The sequence below is a fragment of the Bacillus rossius genome, chromosome 14, assembly GCF_032445375.1.
Source record: "Bacillus rossius redtenbacheri isolate Brsri chromosome 14, Brsri_v3, whole genome shotgun sequence".
NCBI classification, from domain to species: Eukaryota; Metazoa; Arthropoda; class Insecta; order Phasmatodea; family Bacillidae; genus Bacillus; species Bacillus rossius.
The window spans coordinates 12,792,394-12,819,812 of record NC_086341.1 but is presented as its reverse complement, the minus strand read 5'-3'; the positions used below and the strand labels follow the sequence as shown (position 1 = coordinate 12,819,812).

Below are 27,419 nucleotides of genomic sequence, written 5' to 3'. Positions count from 1 at the left end.
ATATATATATGTCTATGAGTTTATCGACATAATGGCGTCGGAGTGAAGGGGCCATTGTTTTGGTTTGGCACGGGCCATGTCAACCAACGCGTTAACTGACGGAATGGATTCTCCGAGTAGTTCAGAAGCAGCAGAAACAGGAAGTTATTCCAGCGTGAATATTTACCCTATACCAGTGAAAGATGGCATCGAAAAGTGCGATTTCATCGCGTATGTTGGAAGTAATACGGGAGTTTTTAAAGGTCTGTTTGAAGAGCTCGCAATTAAGCACGTGTGTTTTGAGCAGACGAATGTGCTTCCAAAAGTTTCAATAAGTAAAATATTGCTGTTTATCAGAACGTGTAATACAATTTATAAACTAGACATTCTGCTAACTATTGTGATTTTTTATAAGTTTGAACTTTTCCGAGTCACCATTCTTCTGTCGCTTTATAAAATACATGCCAGCAATAGTGAAGAACGTTTATAATTTAGTTTTTTATTATTTATAAATCACTAATGTATTTATATTATCTAGGCCCATTTGTAGATTTAATGCTTATTATTTTGAAGACATGCACTAGTAAGCTGTGCACACACACACACACACACACACACACACATATTCATACATATACATCAGGGTTGGCTGATTTAAACCATGGTTTAAATCAACTGGTTTTTATAAAAAAAAAATGTAAATTTTTTTTTTACAACCCTGATATACATACATATGTACATACTTATAAAGAATTGTTTGAAAGGGGAGTAGTTTACTACATGGTATCATAATGTTTATAACGTCACCAACATGGCAGTGTTGACATTTCCACACCTACATTCTTATGGGACAGGCACGGGAATATGGGGGTTTGGCGGGCAGCATACACATGCTTGTTTTGCACAAAAATAATATAAAACTAACTTTTGGGGATTTTATTATATACTAAAGCCCCACCTATTCTATTACAAATACAGTTTTGAAGATATGGTTCCCACTGTGTCATATTACATTCTACGATTCTGCCTAGTTTATTCTATTTGCAATACAATTTTTAATTTAACTGTTCATTTTCGAATATGATTTTAACATTCCGGTTATCACAGTGAAGTTGAAATTGGTCATTGAAAGTCAGATAAATTTACTTCAAAACCTGGTAAATTAATGGAAATGCTTTGTGATAGTAATTTGAGGGGGGATATTTCATCTTGTGTATGCCATCACCCAGACTTTGAACATCGTTATTTTTTCCCAGGTGGTTTTTTATTAAGAAAAAAATTCTCATCCCCTGTCCCACCCCTTAAAGCATAATTTTGGTACTTCTTGATGACATTTTGCTTGCACACTTGATAAAAATTACCATCTACATTTAATTTTGAAAAAAAAATTAAATTAAAAAGCTGGACTCAATCGTGTGACATGCAGCCAATCGGATGCCCTGAAAAATTCAGTTTGACCATCAAAACCTTCCCAAGCTCTAACTTTCAACGGACGGATGAAATTACAACCTGAAAAATGTCTGAAAGGCATTGCCTTTAATTTAAAAGAATTTTTTAGTAGGTTTATTTGTTTAGCTGCTTCAGTATTGTGTTTTTAACTTAACCTATCAACACGTTTTAAGTTTGAGATTTGAAACAAAAATTTTCTTGAGACACAAAGTTAATTAATAATGCAAGGTAGCTTGAAAGTATATTAAAATTAATGTTTTGGAGTTTGTTTCAACATTCATAAGCCCTTAGCGTACATGATCGTCAAAAGGGTAAACCTTTACAAGAGAAATTTTCTCAAAAATGTAAGCCTTAATAGTTAGATGGCAGTCTCCAAGTAGGGAAATATTATGACGGACCTGCAGATAATTGTGAATTGCTCTGCTTGTTGAAGGATGTTTTGGATCTTCGTGAGTCCAAGTTACAGGAGATTACTGTCTACATTGGATTTTGAAAAACAACCCTATCCCACATTCCACCCCTTATAAAAGAATTTTGGTACTTCTTGGTGAAATCCACTCTTGACATTCAACGAGACTAAAATAGTTACTTTTTAAGTCTGATTTCTAAGAAAAAAGAAATACTCCCGACCCCTATCCACCAGTATTTTAAATTTCTGGGATGAAACATACCTTTTTCTATGTGAATTACTCTCTTAAAAGAAGCCACTATACTGTGTAAAGCCTGTATAATTTTATTTTTTCGACTTTTTTTATGTGGCAAAGTTAAGGCGAGCAGTCTTGTCTACCACTTAACAGGATACTTAAGCTGGTATGTATGCATACGTATAATTAACTTAATATCCATTGTGCTGTAAAATATTTTTTCTATTACAAAAGTTATGTAACCTTATCTTGAATAATCTTTGTAACTATTAATTTCAAAAAAATGTTTTATGTATTAAATCAAAAAGAATATAACTTCTAACATGCATACATAACTACATGCATTCCTTTTTTTTGACGTGACGTCTAATAAATCGATGAACGCCGGCTGCACGCACGAAAAAGTGTCCCACTACGGATGTCCCACTACGGATGTGTCCTATTTGCTCATTGTACGCATGCGTGGCATTTCTCTTCATGCTTATTGTAGGGCCTACGCATGCGTGGCATCTCTCTTCCACTAGATTGGAACGACCATCGATTTGACTTTTGAATCATATTTTCGTCGTTTGAATTATTAATATTTTGTAATTTAACGATTGTCCACCGATTTTCAGCACAATCGGTACAGTTATTTAAAAGTAATGTTCAATATTCAAATACGTTTTGAACCAACAATGGTGTTTTACAGTTACACATAATAATTCAAATTACAACCGGGATCTTTTGCACAATGTTTTAAAAAATATTGTAACACACAGGGTGTCTACTGACCCTGGAAAACCTGGAAAACCTGGAAAAATCAGGGAAATTTTGTTTGGTAGGTTGTAGTTGGCAATACGTTTTTTGTTTATTGATCTGCTTGCATTGACGTAGCATCAAGTGTATCACGTCCCATTATTTTATTTTTGGATGGAAAATAACGAACAGTTCCCACGTCCATTTTCTTTTATTTACCATCGAATTCGGAAGTGGAGTTAAATCACGTGATACAAACTGGTTCAAGCTGGTCTGTTATCCTGCTGACGTACGTACTGCAGCATGTGCTTCCCACGTTCGGATTATACCGACAGGTGCATTTAATTTTAAGTATCTATGGATGCCCTCAACGTAATCTGGGCATTTTTGTTAGCTTTGAAAATACATATCACAGACACTTTTGGTGAAGATTCGCCCATCGTTGCTAGAAATTGGTAGTTGTGGACTTCATACGGTCCATGGTGCTTTCAAAACTGGAATTTCTGCTATACAATTGGATGTTGTTAGTTTTTTCAGGCACAGTTACTATTTGTTTATGCATGTACCTGCAAGGAGGGCAGATTACATTAGAATAACTGGATCAGAGCTTTTTTCCAAGAAATTTTGTGCAATCAGATGGAATACTGCAGTTGCTGAGCGTGCCATGAAAACTTTACACCACCTAAAGAAATTTGTTAGTGAAGTTTCTATTTCATCTGTGTCTTTCAGTGTAGTGAAAAGTGCTCTTGAAGATAATCTTCTAGAAGTAAAATTGACATTCTTCTACTCTTTGGCATCAGAGCTGGAATTGTTTCTCACAATGTTCCAAAGTGAAGCACCCATGGCACCTTTTCTCAATGATTCACTGGTAGACAATTTATTAGCTTTGGCAGGAAAGTTTTTGAAACCAGAGGTACTGAAGAGCTTTATGGAGAAACGCAATGTATCTCAATTGGATGTAGATAACCAGGAAAATCTATTGACTGCTAACAATATCAAGTTGGGTTATGCAGTATGCCATGCCATCAAGAAAGAGAAAGTACCAGTAAAGTCTGTCCTGTTACTGAAAAATGATGTTAGGACTTGTCTAAAGGTTATGGTAAAAAAACATCAAGACAAAAGTCCCCTAAAGTACAAACTTACCAAGGGAATTTCCTGCTTATGTCCGTCTGTGGCTTTAAATTCGGGTGTGAGGAAACAGCATGTGAATTACAATTTAGAATGTTGTCTTCAAAACAAGTGGCTATAAGTACAAGAAGCTGATAACATTGAGTGATCATATCAGTTGGTATGTTCTTCGCAAGATTCTGAAGCACTGTTCTCGTCTTTTTCTTGAGAAGACTGGCGCTTTGATCAATTGTGGATGCTCATCCTTAAGGCACATACAGTAGCTGCCAAAACAGGCCTTCTAAAGTTTGTGAGGATGATGTTGGTACTTTCCAATGGAAATGCATCATTGGATAGAGGATTTTCAGTGAATTCTAATCTGCTGACTGAAAACTTGCAGGAAGAAATACTGATCGCACTAAGACAGATGTACGACTTTGTTCAACGTTCTGGAGGTGTAGAGCATGTTGATATCACCAAGTCCATGTTACAGTATATAAGAAATTCTAGTTGTAGGCGTAAGGAAGCCCTGCAAACAAAAAGAAAAGGAAGCTACAGACAAGAAGAAGGCAGAAAAAGAAGAGTTGAAGAGGAGATCAAGGCATTGCAGTTGAAGAAGGCTCGTGTGTTGGATTTGGCTCGTTCTGAAGCAAGTGCAATAGACGCAAAAGTTGAGTCACTGCGAAATTGATGGAGCTTCCTTTTACTTATGTTTTTGCAAAAGTAAGTGTGTGAAATATTTGTAGCAGCATGTTTTATTTGCCATCAATTGAGTCATTTTGGCCACATCTTGAAGAAGACATTTTTTTTTTAATAATTTAAGTGAGTTGAAATATTTTGAAACCCGTCAATGTACTGTTATGCAGTTTTTTCAGTTTTGTGGTATGTCGTAATTGTGTTACAGAAAACCTGGAAAAGTTCAGTTTTAGACCTGGAAAACCTGGAAAAATCAGGGAATTTCATTTACTAGATCTGGTAGACACCCTGAACACATTATAAATAAGTTTGGTGTATTTGGGATGCGTATTTGTTATAAAATTGAGTTATAAAAACGAAATAATATTATTCCCCTACAGTGAACAAAAATTTTATAAAGGTATTTATAACATCTGAAACTAGTAATTATCGAATATGGCCTCGTGGGTAAGCGATCAGCGGCGCTATCTTCTCATTGTGAGGTTATCGGTTCGAATCCCGGCAGGTGCGAAATTTTTTTATACTTGTAAAAATAAATACGGCGCACGTAACATTTAAAAAGTAATAAATATATTTGAATAATGAATGCAAATAAAAGTAAATTTATTAATTAAATTGTACATTTCATTTCACTCCTTTGTATCCATACAAAATAGTGATAATTCAATAAAAATGATTCAATTTTATTCATAAAAGTATGCAGAGGTAGATTTTATCATACAAAAGATAGAAAAATTTAAAAAAAAATTCTTCTTAAAAAAATATAATATTTTTAATGCCTAAATGGTTTGGTTGCAAAAACCTATTACGGCTCAGTCTCAGGCTGAATATGATATTTCCTTTTCTTCTGGATCAATCATTTCATCAATGTTTTGTTATGACGTCACGTTAAACTATCGTCCGTAAACCGACTTTACAGGCAACCAATTTTTTTTTTATTAAAGAGAATAATCTGCTGAAGCAAGTAGCTTTGATTAGAATAGATAAAAAACATAAGGACATTTATATTTCACCATTAGTTATTGTAGTATATAAATACTGTAATGATCGTAGTGTATAAAAGAAAATAGTATATGTCCATAAACAGTGTTATTTTTTAAACATAATTAAAAAGGACTAAGGAAACTAGGACTTAACCCCACAAAATGGTAAAAGCCATTGTGAACAGTTTATTACCTGAGAAGTTGCATCATGATGGTTGTATGCAACTGAATTATCACTTGATTGCATTTGGGAGTTGCCACCTAATGGCAAAAGTGTAAATAGCCCAGAGACAAATTCATTCTCAACTTCAGATTCTTATTGCAACTAAATTGAGTTTAAATCATTCATAGTACCCAAGTTCTTTTGAGTGTTTCTTTGCAAAAAAAAATGTTTTATATTTAATCTTTAGTGTTGCTTATTGTGTAAGAGTTATGTTTTAGCCTTCCTACACGACTCCCAGCCTGCTGTTATTTCTTCCCCCGCACTTCATCATCATATCCTGCAGCTCCCGAACCCAGTTCCAACACACACGACCGGACAACCTCACAAGCCGCCATCTTCACTCAGCCTCAACTACAGGCCTGCCACCCTCTCTACACCACACATCCTATATGACAAGTTATACTGCTAACAATTATTAGTCCTCCGCCCCCACCACAATCTTTCCAGAGTTGTACGAGTTTTTTCTTAATAAGGTCAGTTTGGTCTTTAAAAAAAATAAACTCTTGAAAAAATGGTTTTATTGACAGTTTAAGTTTACCACATAATATCTACTTCAATTTTCCACATAATCGCAGTTCAGTTTCTTTGACCTTTCTGCATAGAAGTTTGCCGCCTGGGAATTAAACCATTTGACAAAGGCAGTTTTGAGTTCCTCGTTTTCGGCTCGGACGTCGGTAGTCACCCACAAAGCGGCCGCGGTAACATCTTCAAAGACAGTCCAGCGAAGAGCAAACAGCAGCCAGTATCTCGTATCGCGGAGGCAAGCCGGCAAGTTGCATGCCAAGAAGCACAGCTACTTGCAGTGCAGACAAGTGAAGTGGGAAGCCCGCGCACAGGAGTATTTATCGTAGCATCCCAGGCCTTGTGATTGTCAAGCCGATGGCATCTTCGCTAGCCACACGCCTGGCAGGCATGGCTGCTCATCGGCGACCCCAGGTGACGAGGAGAGCGAGGTCAGACATGTGAGGACGTGCATTGTGATTTTGAACTTGTGTAATGCCCCCGTTTGTGGGCTTTCCTCTTCACTCTTCTGCACTGCGAGTAGCCACGCTTCCTAGCACGTTTAATTCCCAGGCAGCGAACTTCTATGCAGAGGGTTTAAAGAAACTGCTGCAGCCTTACGAAAAGTACTTAGAACTGAATGGCGATTATGTGGGAAAATGAAGTAGATGTGTAGTAAACTAAAACTGTCAATAAAACCTTTTTTCACAAGTTAATTATTTTAATGACCAAATGGACCTTATTTAAAAAACAACCCTCCTACATACGTTGCTTTTCCAATACTAGTTTAAGCATATTTTTATGGTATGATTATCAGTATTTTTGAAGTGATGTCTAATAAATCAATGAACGCCGGCTGCACGCACGAAAAAGGATGACTCACTGTCCCATTATGCACATTGTCCCGTAACGCTCATTGTACGCTTGCGCAGCATCTATCTCTCTTCCACTCGATTGGAACAACTATCGATTTGACTTTTTCGAGGCAAATTAAACTTGAAACACTCCCATTTGTTTCCTACTTTTCCTATCATCGTCCTATCTTTAACAGAATAACGCAGATTGGAAGAAGTTAAAAAGCAAACATGTATAAAAGTTATAGTTAAAATAATCTCTTCGTTAAAGTAATAAACATATTTGAATTAATGAGTGCAAATAAAAGTAAATTTATCAATTAAATTGTAGATTTAATTTCACTCCTTCTTTGTATCCATACAAAATAGTGATAATTCAATAAAAATTGATTCAATTTTATTCATGAAAGTATGCAATCATTTCATCAATGTTTTGTTATGACGTCACGTTAAACTATCGTCCGTAAACCAACTTTACAGACAACCGATTTTTTTTTTAAAATTTCAAAACTTAAACGTTATTGGTAGAGACATGCAAAATTCGCGGATTCATTTCGCGATAGGCTAGCATCAAAACAACTATACCTACGTACCGCTTCTGCGATTGGCCCACATTTTATCCAGGGAACTGTGAGCCAATGGGAAACACTAAACCAAGAAAGTGCCGAATTACGGACAGCCTAGTTGAGACGTCTCGCGCGTCAGTAGCCAATGAACAGGTGTCATTTCCGCAAGTATTTAAAGGACTGTGGAGTCCATCCTAGAGGTAAATGAATCCGCGAATTTTGCAGGTCTCTAGTTATTGGTGGTTAAAAGTTGTTTATTTTTCCCCAGGTGTTGAGTTCAAAAAGGACGTTGGACCAAAATGTCGCAACATTTTGGGTCCGAGTCAAATGTCGGACATCACCGCCATGTCCTGGGGCGACACGGAGGAGTGTGACGTCTTGATTGCCCTGAAGAACTCCACGGTCAGAGTTTTTGATTCCAAGTACAGGAGAAACTTCGTGAAATGCTTGCCTACGGATCACACCCAAGGTCCGATCAGATCAATCTCCCGCTACAACAAGTTAGTGCCCATCCTTATTTGTGCTTGTTTTTTTTTTTTTTTGCAGCGAGCTTATTGTGTTTCGAATAGGATAGTTTGTTATTTTGTTGTGTTTTGTTGTAGTATGTTCCTGTTGGTATGAAGTCAGTATTTGTCACGTGCCTTGCGATACTTCTTCATGCTGCTGATGTGGATATGTACTGTATTATTACCGAGTTGTTACTTATGAATTCGAAAATCATTAGCAGTTGAAATTGTGCATTAGTTTTATGGAAATGGCTGTAAAATAGGTACTCCAAGTTGTATTATATTATATATATATATATATATATATATATAAAAAATTAGAATATTTTTATAACATTAGTGTAAACAAAGTATAGAATAACTTGAGTTGTCATTTACTGAATTTAAATTGATTATCACGTAAATTTTTAACCTAGGCTAATTGTAGATTAACTACACAGTGTTATTTTGTAGAGTCGAACCATGTGGAAAATTTTGTTTTTGAGATGCTTGGTGCCTATTAATCATCAAGGCATCACGTAATGAATGGTGGATTCCTAACATCAGTCATTAATTAGGAAACTCACAAGTGTCGAAAACCAGCAAAGTTCAGACAAAATTACAGTGCCCGTGGATACAGTCTCATGTTGAACGAAGCAGGAAAGGGAAATGGTGTGGAGATTGCTTAAATGTAGATTTTATTTGTAACCTACAAACCCACTGACATTTAATGAGTACTGTCTTGGTGAAGCATGGTATCAATGCACCAAATAATGCACTAATAAAGCACAGATTACATCTCTATCCATGTTTAATGGGGGGAAAGGGTTTCAATCCATTCCCGTACCTCCCTTCCTCCATCCAACACCAAGTGAAGTCACACAGAGTTAAAAATAAAAAAAGGTTAGACCTGGATTCGAATCCCACACCTCTAGTCTTATTTCCCTCCCCTTCGCTATCTCCACTGCCCCCAAAATCGCTCAAGGCAAATGCTGGGTGTCTAACCATAGAATGCTGAATTACAGAATGTGTCGAACCATAGAATTTGACGTTACAGTGTGTGTCGAACCATAGAATTTTAGTTTACATAGTATCGAACCATAGAATTTAGGATTAGAGAATGTGTCAAACCATAGCATGCTGTATTACAGAATATGTTGAACCTAGAATGCTGGATTATAGAATGTATCAAACCATTGAATGCTGGATTACAAAATGTGTCAAACCATAGAATGCCGGGTTACAGAATAGGTCCACCCATAGAATGCTGGATTGCAGACTGTGTCAAACAATTGTATGCTGGATTAAAAACTTTTCACAGGGTGGCTAGCAACAAAGAAAACTGGAAAAATTTGGAAATGTTGCGATTTTTCAACTGCAGAGACGTGTCATGTGATTTCTTAGGTAGTCAAGCAATTATTTTTAAGATGAGGTTACTGAAAAAAAATATTTTTATTCCTGCCAGTTCCATGTAGACGTCCTCCTCTCCAATCAATATTCAAGTGTTAAATCACGTTTTTTCTCAAATTCCTTCTTCCCTTGAGTATATCAGCACTTTGACCAGTTATTATGTTACTGGAGGTTTGGTAGCCATCCGTTTCACTCAGGGGCCGTTTCACTCAGGGGCGTAGCCAGGGGGGGGGGGTTTAGGGGTTTAAACACCCCCCCCCCCCCCTTAGAACCAAATCTTTAATTAATTTCTTATTCATCACTCAAACAAATTTCATATTAAAATTAATAAAATTTTTACCATTACAATATTTAAATTTTAGTACCGAAAACTGCTAAAATAGCACTATTTTACACCTTAAAATCCAAATTTTCCCTGGGGGAGGACCCCCGGACCCCCCGCTTTAAACGCTGGCGGGAGGGGTGGGGGGGCCGTGCTTCTTTACACCCCCCATACACAAACCCTGGCTACGCCGCTGGTTTCACTGCGCGCATGCACGTGTGTGTGCCGGCCAGCATAATACTGGCTGCGTTCGAGTCGGGTGTGGTGAAGAACATGAAGAGCGAGGCGGGAGGCCAGGTGGTGCTGAAGACGGACCGGCACCTCTGGAGGATGCGGCACAGCGAGGTGAACGGCGACCTGATCGCGACCGGCGGCAGGGAGAGCAACATGAAGCTGTGGGACCTGCCCACCCAGACCCTCCTCTTCGAGGCCAGGAACGTGAGTGTGAGGGGCGTGCCGGCCCCCGAGCGCCCCCTTCCGCGCCTTGACATCCTGCACTATATATACTACAGCTTATGTGAAATTATTTAATTATTATTTATGATGGAAAAAAAAACTAATCAAGAATTAAAAATAGTAAAAAATATAGTGTTGCTCATGGTTTATGAGAGCATAGACTCTGTAATAAATCTGGTTTAAAGCTAAGTATAATTAGGGTTTCTGTCTTAAAACCTTTATTGGTAGCACAGAACCCAACTTAACATGTTTCATTCTGGAGAACTTGTAAATGATGTTACAAGCTTTTGAGATGAGCCCCGATAACGACCGCTTGTGTTGCAGCATGTTGACTCATCATTACTAGAGACAAGGTTTTATGGTTTTTATTTTTTTTATGAACTCTGTTTTATTCGGAAAGATATCAGAATTTTCAACAAATACGACACTGAATTGTTCGGTGATTGATAGTTCATTAAAACAAGGTGTCATTTTGACTAATGCATGATGCACTTTTGCAATATAATGATTTGTAATAAGCATGTCTAACTACTGGGAACAATAAAAATAAATCAGCATGTGTATGTTCTTTTGAAAAATGTTGCGAGGTCATAATGTATAAATTAGTTACTAAAAACAGTTAAATATCAAAATAAGCAGCAAAAAATGTTTTTCTATGTAGTACATACAATTTGGCACTAACTCCATACTAAATAATATACATTCATTGAATTATTAATATATTATAATATTACGGTTTTGTAATGTGAGTTGAGCTTTGATTAAATATACTGATTATGTGATTAATACGTAGCATTATTTTTCCTTCAACTGTTTTCTTAACATTTAATAATATGATTTTACCTATATGTTTTATGTGTTATGGTTCTTTAACCTTTGTTAGTGTTTTGTCTGTTTTTTTATTATCACTGCTAGTGTTTGGTACTCTTGCTCTTCGTTTGCTGGCCATCTGTAGATGTTTTCCTCCTATGGTACCGATGGAGGTGGGAGTCCATACACTGGTAGTGATAACTATGTTCCTGTTGTTACATGCAGTGCCCACCACTAAAGTCTACGACTGTTGGTGGGCATGTAACAAATTCCAAATTAATTAATTAATTAATAAATTTAAAAAAATTAATTTTGTTGTGCAATTCAGTGCTTAAAGGTGTGTTAAATTGCATTTTTAGGTGTTACATGGTGTATGGACATGCGTTTTGGTGTTATTTCAGTTTTATCGCATTTCACCATATAATCTTGTCCCTAGTAATGTAGCGGACTATTTCCGTTAATTTAACACCATCAATTCTTTTTTTACATTTTTCGTTCTGTCACAGATATTTACTAATAAGTGTTATATAAAGGATGGTAAAAGTTGTGCAAGTGTTTGTAATTTTTTTCCATTTGAGTGACTTTTTATAGCAGTTACATCACATGTAGTGAATATCTCTTGAAAATCTTTGTGACAGAACATCGAATACAAGATAGGTTTAGTATTAAATTTACAAAAATAGTACTTAGCTAGTAATGATGATAAGAAATGGGGGGGGGGGGGGAATCAACATGGCATTAGAGAACCCCACCTTAAGGCCTCAATTCTTAGCTTTACACTCACATTTACCCACCATTATAATAAATTACTTAGCAGAGAATTAAGTTTCTTGCTATTCTGTTTTGAAAAGAAAGGCTCTAAACTTTCTGATAAAGTTATTTATTTTACTAAAACATAATATTTTTAAAAAACATTAAATTAAAAAAAATTAAAAAACTAATTTTTACCATTAAAACCTACTTAACTATAATTTTCATAAGGATTCTGAATAAAGCTGTAGCAAACACATAATCATGTATATCCAGAATATTTTTTCATTTAAAAAAAAAAACCTTATGTTTTAGGCTTATGAAAGTGACATCAGTTGTACAAGTTCAATTGACAGGCCAGAAAATTATTTATATTATTCATAGCCAAAATGTAAAAATTTAATATACGTAACTCCACTTAATAGTTGGCATATATGCAGCATGAAATGGTGAAGTTTAACAAACCACTATCTTCACATAATCAGTATAGCTGATGAATCCTAATCCATACATTGATTATTTCCTGCTTTAATTAATACTTACCTGTCTAAATGTGCCCGCATTTTCGCTGTGCTGTATTTCCTTGTAAGTGCTTTCCGCGGATGTTTTTTGAAGAAGCGGGAAAAGGCTCTTTGTGTGTCGGTGTTAAACCGGAAATGAATTCGCAGGTTGTACTTGTACTTGACGGATGAGTGCAAAACTTTCACTGGTTGCATGTTGCGTGCATGTAATGTATAATATAAGAAATCTATAATATGTATAATATAAGAAATGTATAATATAAGAAATAATGTTTTTGTATTTATTCCACAACATGTAATTATAAATAACGCTTAATAAACAGCTTATATTTTCCAAAATATTTATCATAAAAATATATGGAAAGGTTTAATAGGGTCGAATTTAATGTATGATTTTCTCTTTAACAAATATTCCGCTGCCCCCAGGTGCGGTCGGACGAGCTGGAACTGAGGGTCCCTGTGTTCGTGTCTGACCTGTGCTTCATCCCGGGCACGCACATGATCGCGACCTGCTCCAAGCACGGCTACGTGAGTGCACCCTCGTTTCCCCCCCGGGGTTTTTTTTTTTTCCGTTGGATAAAATGGTTTTATTGCATCACTCGTTTATTAAAATTATTTGCCGTGCTTTCGCAAAATCTACTTTTTTTTAAATAAAAGTACTTTCCGTGAATAGGTTTTGCTTTTTATGGATTACTTTACTTTTTTTTTTTTTTTTTTTTTTTTACGTAATATGTAGGAGCACCCACGATCTCACCCCTAATTTTCAAAAACTTGATTTTGGAATAAAATGTGTGAATGATTAAGCGATAAAAAACGGTAACTTTGTCATTTTTATTTTTGTACAACTTCCTTATGCTGTGATATTTTTATTAATATTTTTATCCTTGAGAAAGTCGAACATGCCAAATAAGGTTAGCTGTGATACTTTTTATGGTCGTCCCCTTTATTTACACTTTCCCGCTTTTTAAATTTTTTTTCTTTGACCCCATGAAAAGTGGAAATAAGTTTTACTGTAAATAAAGTGTCGCCAGCAGACTGCGGTGGAGTCTCGATCGACCGAGGTTCCGTGTCATCCGAACCGACTTTAAAAGCGGGCCGTACCAGGAAAGACTGTGTTGAAACATTTGCTCGAAGACCTACATGATCTAACTGTTGTAGAAAGCTTGAATGAAAAGTGATTTGAAGGAAGTCATTTACTGGGTTGGGCAAATCACAGAGTGAAGTGAAAGAAGCTAAACTGAAGAAAATCTGGGGGGAAAAATCTCGGTGAAAAATAATAGGGCTGGACCAACTGAAAACTAAGACAGTTTTCTTATTATATCAGTTTGTTTTTTTCCTGAGATTTTGAACATCCACGTGAATTCGGTTAATCGAGTCTCTACTGTTGACACATTCTTAGTCTGTGATGCATTTGCAGGGTGCCCACTGTTGCATTTATGATACTAACTGGGAGCTGGTGGCTACAGGCTCTTTAGTGAACAATATGTACAAGCTGGACCAATCTGAAGAAAGAGTCAATTGTACCAGATCGGTTTCTGGCAGTGCTCTGTGGCACAGAAGGCTAGGTCATTTGAACCGATGGGGTATGAAACAGTTGCGGGATGGATCCGCGTCGGGGCTGAATTTTTCGAACGTGGACAGTGCTACATGTACTACTTGTGTAAAAGGCAAACAGCAAAGACTCCCATTCAAGCATCAAGGAACAAGGGCACTTGACACATTGCAGTTAGTGCATTCTGACATTTGTGGTCCAATGGAAGAGTTGTCGATTGGAGGTTCCCGCTATTTCTTCACTCTCATAGATGATTACTCTAGAAAGGTATTCGTCTATTTTTTAAAATCTAAAAGTGAAGTCACAGATACATTCAAGGATTTTCGATCCATGATTGAGAGACAAACAAATAAGCAAGTCAAAATATTGCGTACAGACAATGGGGGTGAATATGTCAACAGTAGACTATCGATGATCTTGAAGGAACTTGGAATCCAACATCAGACCACTTGCCCCTACACACCTGAGCAGAACGGTCTAGCAGAGCGACTGAACCGCACTCTTGTGGAGAAGGCACGTTGTTTGCTCATCGAGGCAGGGCTGGATTACTCTTTTTGGGCTGAAGCAGTGAACACAGCGGCTTACTTGCACAATCGTTCCCCTTCCAGAGTGTTAGCTGGAAAAACACCAGAGGAGGTCTGGAGTGGGCGCAAGCCAGACTTGCGACATCTGCGAGTTTTTGGGTGCAAAGCCTTTGCACACGTTCCTAAGCAAAGACGTAGACGATTTAGTGAAAAGGGTGAAGAATGCATCTTTGTAGGCTACTGTGAGAACTCCAAAGGATATCGACTTCTCAAACAGGGAACTACAAGAGTTATCAAGAGTCGTGATGTAGTGTTCATTGAGAATGAAGGAGTTCACAGAGTTCACAGTGAGGCTGAAAAGGATGTGTTTAAACCTATTCCAACTGCATCTCTCCAGTTAAAGGAAGACATTCCCATCATGGTACCAGATGATGTTGAAGACAATTCATGCCATGAAACAGATAGTTTGAATGAATTTAAGGGTTTTGAGGCTCAAGAAGGCTTCAGTCAAGTGGGAGACTGTGCAATTGAAGACTATGTATGTAGCGAGGAACGAATTAGTGATGATACACAAGATCAGCGGCTCCGACGTTCTGGTAGAGCCCAGAAACCAAAACAAATGAAGGACTTCATCATGTACAAGGTTAATGTTGACTCTGCTGATCCTCAGACTCTGGAGGAAGCTCTAGCATGCTCTGCGAGAAAACATTGGATTCATGCCATGAAGGAAGAAATTGACTCATTAAGACAGAATAACGCATGGGAAATCGTAAACCTACCAGCTGACAGAAAACCCATCGACTGCAAATGGGTATTCAAAACCAAAAGGAACACAGAAGGAGGAATAGAACGTTATAAGGCCAGGCTGGTTGCAAAGGGTTGTGCTCAAAAAAGAGGAATTGATTATGAAGAGACATTTGCGCCTGTAGTTCGTCACTCGTCAATAAGGATAATTTTAGCATTGGCTGCAAAGTATGACCTAGACATTGATCACATGGATGCTGTGACAGCCTTCCTACATGGAGATCTTTCGGAAGATATATATATGACTCAGCCAAAAGGTTTTGAAGAAGGTGAAGAGAAGGTTTGCAAACTTTCAAAGGCAATATATGGTCTTAAACAAGGTAGTCGAGCATGGAATCAGAAGCTAAATAGAGCTTTGGAAGAGATTGGGCTCTCTCGTTCAATGATAGATCAGTGTATATATTTTAAGGTAGAAAGTGGGAGCATCGTCATTGTAGCTGTCTATGTTGATGATTTACTCATTGCCTACAACAACAGCCAAACCAAAAATGCCATTAAAAATGGATTGATGGAGAGATTCAAGATGAAAGATTTGGGAGAGGTCAAATGCATTCTGGGAATAAGAGTTACACGGGACCGTACTGCAGGGAAGATCTGGATTGATCAAGAAGGTTATATCAAGGAGGTGCTGTCCAAGTTTAACTTGGAAGAATGCAATCCAGCAGTCTGCCCTAGTGACATCAACCAAAGGCTGTCGAAGAATATGGGATTGCAATCACAAGAACCTGAAGAGTTCAGCAACGTACCTTACCAAGAGGCTATTGGAAGTTTGATGTATGTTTATCAGGGAACCAGGCCCGATATTGGATTTGCATTAAATGCAGTAAGTAGATTCAGTAGTAACCCCTGTAAGGCTCACTGGGTGGCTGTAAAAAGAATCATGCGTTATTTGAAGGGTACAGCAGATGTCAAGCTTGAATTCAGTAGTAGTGAATCCAGTGACATTACAGGACATTGTGATGCAGACTGGGCAAATGATATTGATGATCGACGTTCCACTACTGGCTACGTTTTCACTATGCAAGGAGGTGCCATTACCTGGAGTAGCAAGAAGCAGAGAACTGTAGCGCTGTCAACAGCAGAAGCCGAGTACATGGCACTCTCCGCAGCATGTCAAGAGGTACTTTGGCTTAGAGGATTGATAGGCGAGTTAGACAATATTTGTTCACATGGAGCAATAAACATTTTGTGTGATAGTAAAAGTGCAATTGATTTGGCGACATCACCTGGTTATAGAGCAAGAACCAAGCACATTGACACAAAACATCATTTCATACGTCAGCTTGTAGAAGACAAGGTGATCAACGTGATTCATCAAGGTTCTGTTGGCATGATTGCTGATGTGCTGACCAAAGGCCTGCCAGTCACCAAACACCGTTTCTGTGTTCAAGGAATGGGACTCAAATCAATGACCTAATACATTCACAAAGTATGTTCTAGTGGGAGTGTTGTGACTGAGAACAAACTTCATATATTATACATACATTGTTTACATTGTTTGCATGATGTTGATATCCATGACTTTCTTTGTCGGTTGTTTTTTGCCATGGTGATAATATGTTTTTTGTTCGTATGAATTGTGTACCATTAAAGAGTAAGTAAACTTGAGTTAACTAATTTGGTTCTATATCATTATACCTTGCTTTCACAACACCCACATTATGGAAAGTCAGGGAAGTTAGTTACTTAAAATCCTGGAAAAGTCATGAAAATTCCCGAGTGATGTTAATTTCAGGGTGAAATTTCTTGCTCCAGTCTGCATTCAACTGGGGGGTACTGAAAGAAATTTTTTTTTTCAGGTGTTTAAATGCTTTATAGATATGCATAGAGCCAAAATTTTATGGATTTATTAGTTTTAGTCCAGTTTCAATGAACTAAAAATTTTATGGTTTTAATTTTAGTTCAATTTAAAACAGATTTTGGTGTTATTGTTTTAATTTTTATAAATGTTTTTTTTTAATACATTTATTTTCCATTTTTACGATAAAATGATTTTGTAATAAATGAGTCTAAAACAAATACATTCAGAACAATGAAAATAAATTTGCGAGCATTTGTTGTTTAAAAATGATTCAATAAGAGATGCACAATAAAACAAATTTTATTAGTTTTCTGATCTATGCACTTTGTGGTCAATCTTTTGTGTGGAAATAATGACATTCCTTGAATTTTACACATTGAATAGGTTACTTTTTTAATGATGGGATTAAGTTTTGGTTAAATGCTGCTTAGTTTCATGATATAACTTGCATTTTCGTGTTATTGACATGGTTTTTGGTGCTTTTTGTTTTATCGCAAATCACCATGTGTCTACATATGCAAGATTCGGTTTGTTTTTTAATTATTTTTTATGTATATAATTCTAGGCCACCTATGGCTGTAATTTTGTTATTTCTTATAGGAAACCTCAAAAATGCTTAATATTGTTTAGAAAATAGCCAGGAATATTTGAAATTTTGTTTATGGAATGTCAGCAAATTTCTTTTGCAGATTTGTGTGTACACCTTGATTTGGTTTAGCATGTGGTAATTTTAAATTTGAAAAGTTTTCAACTTAAATGCTTTGATCATCACTAATTTATTGTATCATACCCTGGTGATAAGGAAATACTGCTTGAGCGTGATACAAATGTTGAATAATAATTATAAAATCCCAATTCAATTGTTGGTTTTTTTGTCTCATTAATTTTAACATAGGCAGTCTAAACTTGTGTAAACAATGTCATAAAATTGGAAAAATTGTATAACAAATCAAAATGCATTTAAAACTAACTTATTTATTATTATATGTTAGTCAGCACTCATACTATATTAAAGTTAGGGCTGGGCCGATGCCGATTCTGATTCTTAAGTATCGGCCGATATTCAGAGTATCGGCATCGGCCGATACCTCAGTCCAAGTTCTTAAACTGTGTTACAGCAAATTCTCTCTAGTACGTCCCTCTTGTTAACGTACAATCCAGTATAACGTATAAAGCCACCGGTCTTGAAACGCCATGCAAATTAATAGGCATAATAAATATATAACGTACGTTTTTCAAAGCCCTGGACTATAATTTCTCGTTAATACGTATCTTTTTGCCGATATTATTATACAAAATATTAAACATTTTCTCATTTCATTCACAATTCTATAGCTTTGTTTAACAACAGGTCTTGTGGAAATTGTTTACATACGTTTTCTTTATTTCGTTGAGTAAAATGGCAGGTGCAGTGCTGGTAACTGTGCGGATAGAAATTTCATTCGTATAAAAAAATGTCAGTTTTTTGTGATTGGTGTAGCAACATAACATTTATGCGGAATAATCAAGAGTTATAAATAAAAAACGCTTAACTTTTTCAACTAAGAAAAATACGATTCTATAATATTTATCCTACAAAATGTGTATTTTCGCGTTTGAATTTGTAGCAATGGATATTGGCCAATGGCGGCCATATCTGGCTAGGTACATAAAACGTGGATTATACGATGGCCAACGACTACTAATGCGTTTATGTTACCGTTTGTTTTCTGTTTCGATGACCTAACCCATAATTTGTTTGTAAAGATCATTTCAAATTAACATCTTTCGCAATTGTACACAAATGTAATACGTATACAACATTTATTTAACAGATCTAGTGGCACACAGTTTCCGACGATAGTGAACATTTTGTGACGTTTCGTGAAGCTTGTTTAATGGCGACGTTTATATTTTTATATTTAGTGTATTACGGCAGCATATGTAGGTAGGCCTAACCGTAGAAGTTATGAGTACCCAAAAGCGTGTGGGTATCAGCATTGCAAAGTTATGAAATACATTTCTCAAAGGAAAGTTCAAACAAACATTCTTGACTATATGAAAATAAATTGTAGGTACTGTATGTTGAACAGTTGAACATTATTTTATAATTGGGTTTGAATATGTCCAGCTATTAGGGGAAAAAGTACACACAAAATGCAAATCCTGCCAATTATTTCTCATGGACTGGTACTGTTCCAATGCATGTCAGTGCATTTGGCATGTCTAATTCAACTGTAACAAAAGGTCGTGCAGGATTTCAATTTTTGGTAAATATGTAGTGTACGAATTATCGTCAAAAAAATTTAAAAAATTTGAAATAACTTTCATTATATGCTCTTTTAAGTCCTCTTTTCATTACAGCTTGCGGAGATAGGAAATTCCAAATACTTAATATGAAATTAAAAAATACTTTATAAGTAAAATATCCTTTCATAACACAAACATTTCTTTGGTTAGTATCGGCATTGAGTATCGGTAGTATCGGCCCATAAGAATCGTTATCGGTGGAATCGGTGAAAAGTGGTATCGGCCCAGCCCTAATTAATGTGGCAGTGATTATGTATGATGATAAATGAAAACATAGGATTTTAATTTTGATATTATTTATTTGGTTGTTTGTATTTTAATATTAGCTTAGCAAAATGTACATTTAAATTACAATAATTCATAGATCTATGTCAAAAAAATCCAGTGCGTTTTTACCTTGTTGTATGTATGTAAGAGATTTCAAACAGTGTGGAACCTCGGCTGATAGTTTTTGTGTGTTGATTGTCGAAGGTAAACGTTTACGACACTCGCTCACAACACAGACGACCGGTCCTGAACACGATAATTGCTGGGCAAGCGTTCACGTGTATCGCAGCCGCCCCCAAGGACAGGTTTGTATGCCAGTTTCATCACGTTTTCACCTTTGGTCCATCTTAAATACATAGTACTGTTTGTTCACTGTTTTGTTTGGAACATAAATGGGAAGAGAAACGCATACTGTTGGAAAATCTTTCATATCCATTGTAACCCTCTTAAAGAGGGAGGTATAGGAACAAAGTATGCCATATTAATATTAGATGCAACAGATTGAAGGTAATAACATTTTATTGTTTTTATTCAAAAATTTTCTTTCAACAAGACAGAGCATGTTCATTTAGGGATTTTCTAAAAATATAAGAGAGTAATTGGCAGTATTGTCACTTCTCACAAATGAATCCAATACTTTAAAACAATGAGCTCACAGGGAAGGTCACTTCAGGAATCCTGATAGATTATGTGCTACAGTTTAACAAAGTTTCAAAACTTTAGTATAAAAGATGTTAACGGCCTTAATAACTGTTGCAACAAATATGTCGTCTTTAATTTCGTAACTCTCCCCATTAGGAACTCTTCCGTTAAAAATTTTTTTTACTGTTTAATAAATATATTGATTAATTTGGTCCGTAAAATTACTTATACGTCAGCATGGTTTTTGGTTTTTGCTGTGTCAAATTTTGAGTGTTTCGCTGTGTTTATGTTTAGCTAGGTTATGTTAACAGTGGCGTGTGATAGCTGGTATTTCGCACCAGTTAGAGCCTTCGAAGCTCGGAAGGTAGGGGGGGGGGAGAGCCAAGGGGAACTGAGTGGTCTGGTCGCTCGCCTCTCAGCAAGGCGGTCCAGATCCGGTTCCTGGTGGAGTTGAACCCGGATTCTTCACAACTGAGAAAACCTGGTCTTGTTATGCTGATGAGTCGGTCAGTTTTTCCAGGGGTACTCCAGTTTCCTTCGACCATTCATTCTGTCAGTGCTCGTTTCTCATCTCATCAACCCTCGACATCTCTTACAACCTCAAAGTCTCCGAAACCTTAAGCCCTATTTCATTCATTTTTCTTGCTATATTGAAACCTAAACCGGCTTAAATAGAAAGTTAAAAAATAAAATCACTATATAATGTTTTATGTCCACTTTGGAACCTGCTGAAACAAAATGCCAGAAAAATATAATTTTCCTGAAATAAAATTTTGTGTGAAGTGGTGTTCATGTTTTATACATTTTAATGCATACACAGTGAATGTCTATGCTTTGACACATTCTTTAATTTGGGCTCGTTCTGTTTTTTTTCCGGTGGCTGCCAGACCACATTACTGTGCTGCTGATATTTTTAGTTTGTTCAGAGTTTATAGTTAATTGTCTGTTTTCACTTGAGTACAGTGATTTCTGTTTTGTAGTGGGTCATCTGTTGTACAGAATGTCCATAAAAGAATATCCCCTCATACATCAAATTGATGGTTAAGTAACCTAGTTTTTCTGACTCATTTTCAACACGTGCACCTTTAGCTATACATCCAACCTAAAGTCCAATTCTTCCCACACTTTGGTTAAAAAGTCTGGAGTAACGGAAGCAATAGCCTCTTCAATTCTCTCTCTCTCAACTCTGGCAAATCATTAGGTAGCGACAGAACGTGAACACAATCCCCAAAGGAAAAATATCACGTCGTTATGTCACGTAAACGTGGAGGTCAGTAATGATCATCTGTATTTTTTTTCTATCAATTTGCTAATTACAACTTGTTTTAAATACTTTGTACAAATTTTAATTTTAATTTTGTGTTCCCGTTAAAACTACCATAAGAAATAAATTGTTAAAATTGGTGTGTTTCTGTTAAAGTACTACTTTCCCAACAATTTTATACTTATATGTATTTTTTATATTACCTATATTTATTATTATTTATAGTTATTTTTAATATTTATTTTAAATATTTTCTTTCCCAAATATGCTTTTATTGTAAACTGACAGTAGCGGATCCAGAGGGGGGGCTAAGGGGCTCAAGCCCCCTCAAAGCATCTGGGTCCACTATTGTTTTAGGGTTTGCCTTGATAAAGCCTTGCCTCAGCTGGGTCAAGCCCCTCCCAAACCAAAATCCTGGATCCGCCACTGTAAACTGATATATCTATACCTAGTTTTGTATAGTGCTGTACCAATATAATCAATTTTGTGTTGGTATTTGCCAATATTTCCAATTTTATGGATTTCCAGTATAATTGTTTCCAAACAATAATTAAAAAACTGATACCTATGAAAAAATTACAATTTCATCCATTCAGGTGTTGCCCATCTTTTCTGTTTACTATCTAGTTGTATGTCTGTAGGCATCTTTTATACCAGTTATTCTGTAATTTAATGCTATACTTGAACGTTGCCTTTGCTAATTGTTCAAAAGTCTTAATGTGCACAAATTTCACGCGGTAAAATACTTTTTTGTGATGTACCAAAAATCCTTATGATAAATAATTATATTAGGGTACTGAATTATTACTTATGAAAATTTAATTTTTGGAGACTTTATCGCTCTTTATTATTTACCAACTGTATTGAATCGTTTTGTATGGGTTAGAGGATCTGTTAGTGAATGCATTGGCAGTTGGGTGTGCGTCTGTTTATCATCGGTATCGCCCGACGCACCGAGATGTTGCCCTGCTCGTCTGGAGAGCGACGCTGACCTGTGTCATGTATGTCTCGGCAGGCACGTGGTGGTGGGGAGCGGCCAGGGCTGCATGTACCTGCTGGACATGCGCTGGCCCAACAAGTCGTCCAGCCGCTTCAAGGGCTTCCACGGGGGGGTGAGCGCAATCGCCTGCCACGGCTCCGAGCCCTACGTCATGAGCACGAGCATCGACCACGGCCTGCGCGTCCACAACCTGGACACCACGGCGCTCGTCCACAAGGTGCTGGCCGGCTTCTCGCGTTTTCCAAACACACACACATCATCGCTTAAGAAACAACACCGCATTCCAAACTAATCCGAAGGCCACACACACGCATACATCATCATCGCTTAAGAAACAACACCGCCTGCGTGTGACAGAAAGCAAATTTTTCGGGAGAGCTTTTGGTAACTTTTTTTTCCCGCCAATGCTGGAACTGAACAGTAGACGGTGTTACGAAAAAAAAAAAATGGCCTTAGCAACGCGTTCCGATGGACTTTCAGCGAATTCACCTTGTGATTAGCTGCTTAATGCTCACGTTTCCACGGAGATACAAAAAAAAAAACTAATTTGAAGAAAAAAAAAGACATCGGTGTTGTTTATTAAGCAGCGATATATATATATTGATAGGCCCGCCTACCTGGGCACACATATGGTGTGCAGAGCTTCAGCATATTGATGGCTTAGAATGAAAACCTTGTATCATATAAAATGCAAATTTTACAGCAGAGACAAAAAACCGTGCTACTGATATACGTGGTTTCGTTTTTTCCCGATAGAAAGCAGTAGGATGCACATTTTATTTCTTTCAGCCAAACATTTTGTGAGATACGAGGTTTTCCAGCCAAAAACATAAAAAAACATATCTTCGTCCAAAAATTGAGATACGAGGATTTCATTCTAAGCCATCGATATGCTCAAGATATCCAAGTGGTATCTGTTTGCAAAAAGCATTTAAGAATACGCTGAGGGTGGATGTGTAGTTCTGTTTCCGTATTTTGTTGTTAAACTGTAATTTTTAGGAGAGTGAAGATGGCTAAAACACTTTGTTTTCAGAATAATTTTTAGATAGCGCTCAGGAGTCTGGCACCTTTGTATTCATTTCTCTGCCATACTATAATGTTATGGTCTCATCTCATTTTTCGTAGTTGCCCTATGCACGACGAGAATAACGCGGGCCAGTCCACAGCCTTGCGCTAGATGCACCAGAAAGTGTTGCAATTAATCATCTCAGCTCACTAACACAGATACACCCCTGACCAGGTGGGCCTCTTAATATTGCATTTTTAGGGCAATTTTTTATGTTTGTGTTCTGTTCAGTAACTAAGAAATATAATATTTTGCATGTGATAAAGTAACTGAAAAAATTATTTACAGTCAAACCTCTATCTATCGAACTCGCATGTATCGATTGTCCGTGTTTATCGTATACTTTCTACGGTCCCGCCAAAATTGCCATACAACTAAGGTTAAAAAAGTCCGCTTGTACCGATGTTCGAATTATCGTTTTGTCCGCATTGATCGTACAAAATATGTGGTCCCGTCACTATAAATTATAATAAATGATCGTTTAACCATAAATATTTTGCAGAAATAACCATTTCTTAGACAGAAACCGTCATAAAAACAGTAACGATTGTATAAGTAAAAATCACCTTAAATCTGCAGCCGAGTAATGGAGCACGTAACATGAAGAAAAGACAAATGAACAACAAACTACGAAGAAATATGGATGATGTACCATAACTACAGTACAAACCCAATTGTTATCTTACGATAATTACCATAAAAAGAACAACAGATTCTTTGTTGATACCATAATACTACAGAAGCACGATAGCTACCACATTTGCACTATAGTTACCGTAACAACCGAAATGTATATTTACCGTGATGGTAATGTACGTATTTATTTAAGACATTATTAAAATTAAAGAACATTACTGAAAAAAAAGCATGTTAAATATTTATATGTACGGTTAGCACATGTTGCGAAGAAATAATGCGATCTGAAAGAATGCAGTACTACTACGAAAAGTGAAAAGGGTACTCGTGGATTTTTAGGTTATGGCAGTCTCTCACGTTTTTTCAGTAATATCGGCCGAAAATTAACAAGCGTATCGGAAGTAGGCAGAAATGCCGATTCAACTAAATATTGGCAAAATCGGCTTCTTCAGTACACATCTATATTTGATGGCATGAGTAAACATTTCAGACTTCAGGATATTGAAAAAGACTTTAATTTCCATGTAGGTTTATTGTGTGTATGTTTTTTTTTGCAAGTGTAAATTGAATTAAGTAAAATGCTTCCATTTTTATTTTTTTCAAATGATTAAACTTTAATGACAAGTAACTGATATATTTCTGACACTAATTTTGAGGTTGAAATATTTTTTTTCAAAATCTAAGAGTGAAGTCCGCATCTATTGAATGTCCGCATCTACTGAATTTTTTTGTTGGTCCCCTGAAAAACGATAGATAGAGGTTTGACTGTACATAAAAATAAACTTTAAATTTTTTTTCCATGAAGAATATAATGAAACGGCTCAGTTAAAAGCGAAAAAGACTTGGAAAAAAATACTAAACATCGGCTTTGGACCTAATTTTCGACAACGAATTACGTATATTTAAATACTGTCCATCTGGTTAAAATTCATTAAACAGCTAATACTGTAAATTTTCCCGTTTGTGTCTATTAACTTTGATTCGCGCCATTCGCCACGGATGGCAGCACCGTGGTAACACATTTCCGTTCAATGAGATTTCCATTCCATTCAAGAAATTACTCCAGCCAAATACCACATATACCGAGAGCTAAGATGTTTCCACATCTAAAAACTAGCTTTGTGTTTTTCGCACATACTGGTAGTAATCCAGAACTCGACAGTCGTGATGGACTGGCAGGATGATGATCAAGAGGACGCCTTAGTGGTTGGTCAGAAGTTGGGAACTTGTCGACTAGCAGTTTTACAAACAGCCATCATCCGATGAGGAGGGACAAAATTTTATGGTTTTATTTTTAGAACAATTTTGTTTTTAAAACAGGAGACTTCGGTGTTGTGATTGTTTTCATAAATTTGTTTTATTAATGAAGATGGGGTTTTCTTTTTCTTATCCCCCAAGCAAATAATACACACAGAAATTTCTGTGTACTAGTATTGCCAACATAGTTCCATTTTGACTAATTTATGATGCACTTTAACAATAAAATAATTTGTAATAAATATTTCTACGTCAGATCTATTCGTAATAAAAATAAATCTGCGAGTGATTGTGTGCTTCATAAATTTGCAGGTGTCAGGAATGTAAAAATGGTTTAATAATAAGACATGCAAGCTCAAAGTATTCCCTCTCCCCGTACATACGGACGTATTTAGATGATACTTTTTTTTGTACAAACTTAATTCTGACAGAATTATGTTAGTTGAATTTAATAAATTAAAATTTTTGTTTTAACTTTAACTTTTTTTAATTTTATGACTTATTTGAATTCCATTGTTTTATCGTGCATTGTGTTATATGGTTGCGTTGACATGCTTTTCAATATTATTTCGGTTTTATTGCAACTTACCATATAACCTTATCCCTACCGATAAGCAACAGTGAGTTGACCTTGGAAGCTTACGCGAAGAATGGGATTATCGCTACTACCTGGGGTACGCAGCTTTACCTAAGTTTATAGGAAGCTGCTTTTTCAGCACTCATTTCACAACATATTGGCTCTCTGCTTATTCGAGAAATAACTATCTAATTAGGGCTAGTTTTCATTTTCTTCTTTTCATCCTCTTGGAAAGGGCGGGAAGCAAGTGACGTCTGCGGCACTTAACAACTTTTTTTTCTTTTTCTAGGTCGTTACTCCCGGGCCGCTTAATTTTCTCCTGCTTCGCTCGGACTTCTCCTTCGAAGAGGATCCTCCCTCCGACGAAAACGAAGACAACGACGACATCATGGTGTTGGAGCACGATCGCCTGTTCAACAACATGGAGACTATTACCGAGTCCACTTTCAAGAAAATGAAGTACAGTGTTAGCAACACCACGTGAAAAAAGTCTGTGCTCAGTCAGAACATGAATTTTTTTTTTTTCCTGTGGACAGAAATGTGTCTTACATGTTTGTATGTTTATTTTTAACTGTGAAGGATCTTTAATGCTAAGCATAGTGTTCATGAAATATTTTTATCAAAAATTGATGAATTGAAAGTTTTCAGTGTTAATGCAGAGTTTTTTTTAATATTGTTTGATGGATTTTATTTTTCTTCCATTACCACCTAAAAAAAACCTTGGAATTTGTGTATATTTTTAACGTGTCCAAATATTAGGTGAAATAAAATGTGATGTTGAAGACTTTAAAATATTATTTAATTCCTAAAAATTGAGCTTTTAGAACCTTACATTTAAATAACTCTTTTATGATTGGAATTACCAAGTACATACGTGAGTTCTTATGGTGAAAGACTCACAATATGCAGTAGAAAGGTATTTAATCTTACATTTTATAGTTTTGCATACCTATTCTGTGATTAAGCCCCAATTTATTTAAGTGGATATTTCCTGCTGTTAAACTTGCACTCCAGGTCATGTTACTGCACTGTCCGTTTTTATTTGGATAAGAGTTTGTAATTAGTGTCTGATTTGATCTGTGGGGATATATTTTTTTGCAATCTTTTTTTTTTTTTTAATCCATAAATATTCTAACATTATCTGTGTCTTTATTCAAAGTTTAAAACATTTGAATTTTGAGTACATATTTGATTTGTAATTTTTCAGCAGAAATGCACTCTTTATTACCTATTGTGTAGCACATAA

At 36.3% G+C, this 27,419-nt stretch overlaps 1 protein-coding gene across 1 annotated transcript; it reads left to right on the top strand.

The window, feature by feature from the left end:
• Nucleotides 1-27,306, top strand: LOC134539160 (WD repeat-containing protein 74). The gene is made up of 7 exons (XM_063380925.1): nucleotides 1-242; nucleotides 8,009-8,240; nucleotides 10,191-10,395; nucleotides 12,921-13,022; nucleotides 19,936-20,036; nucleotides 22,653-22,854; nucleotides 26,463-27,306. Exons 1-7 carry the CDS (start codon nucleotides 77-79, stop codon nucleotides 26,655-26,657), a joined length of 1,203 nt encoding a protein of 400 aa, XP_063236995.1. The 5' UTR covers nucleotides 1-76; the 3' UTR covers nucleotides 26,658-27,306.
• Nucleotides 27,307-27,419: the final 113 nt, after the last annotated feature.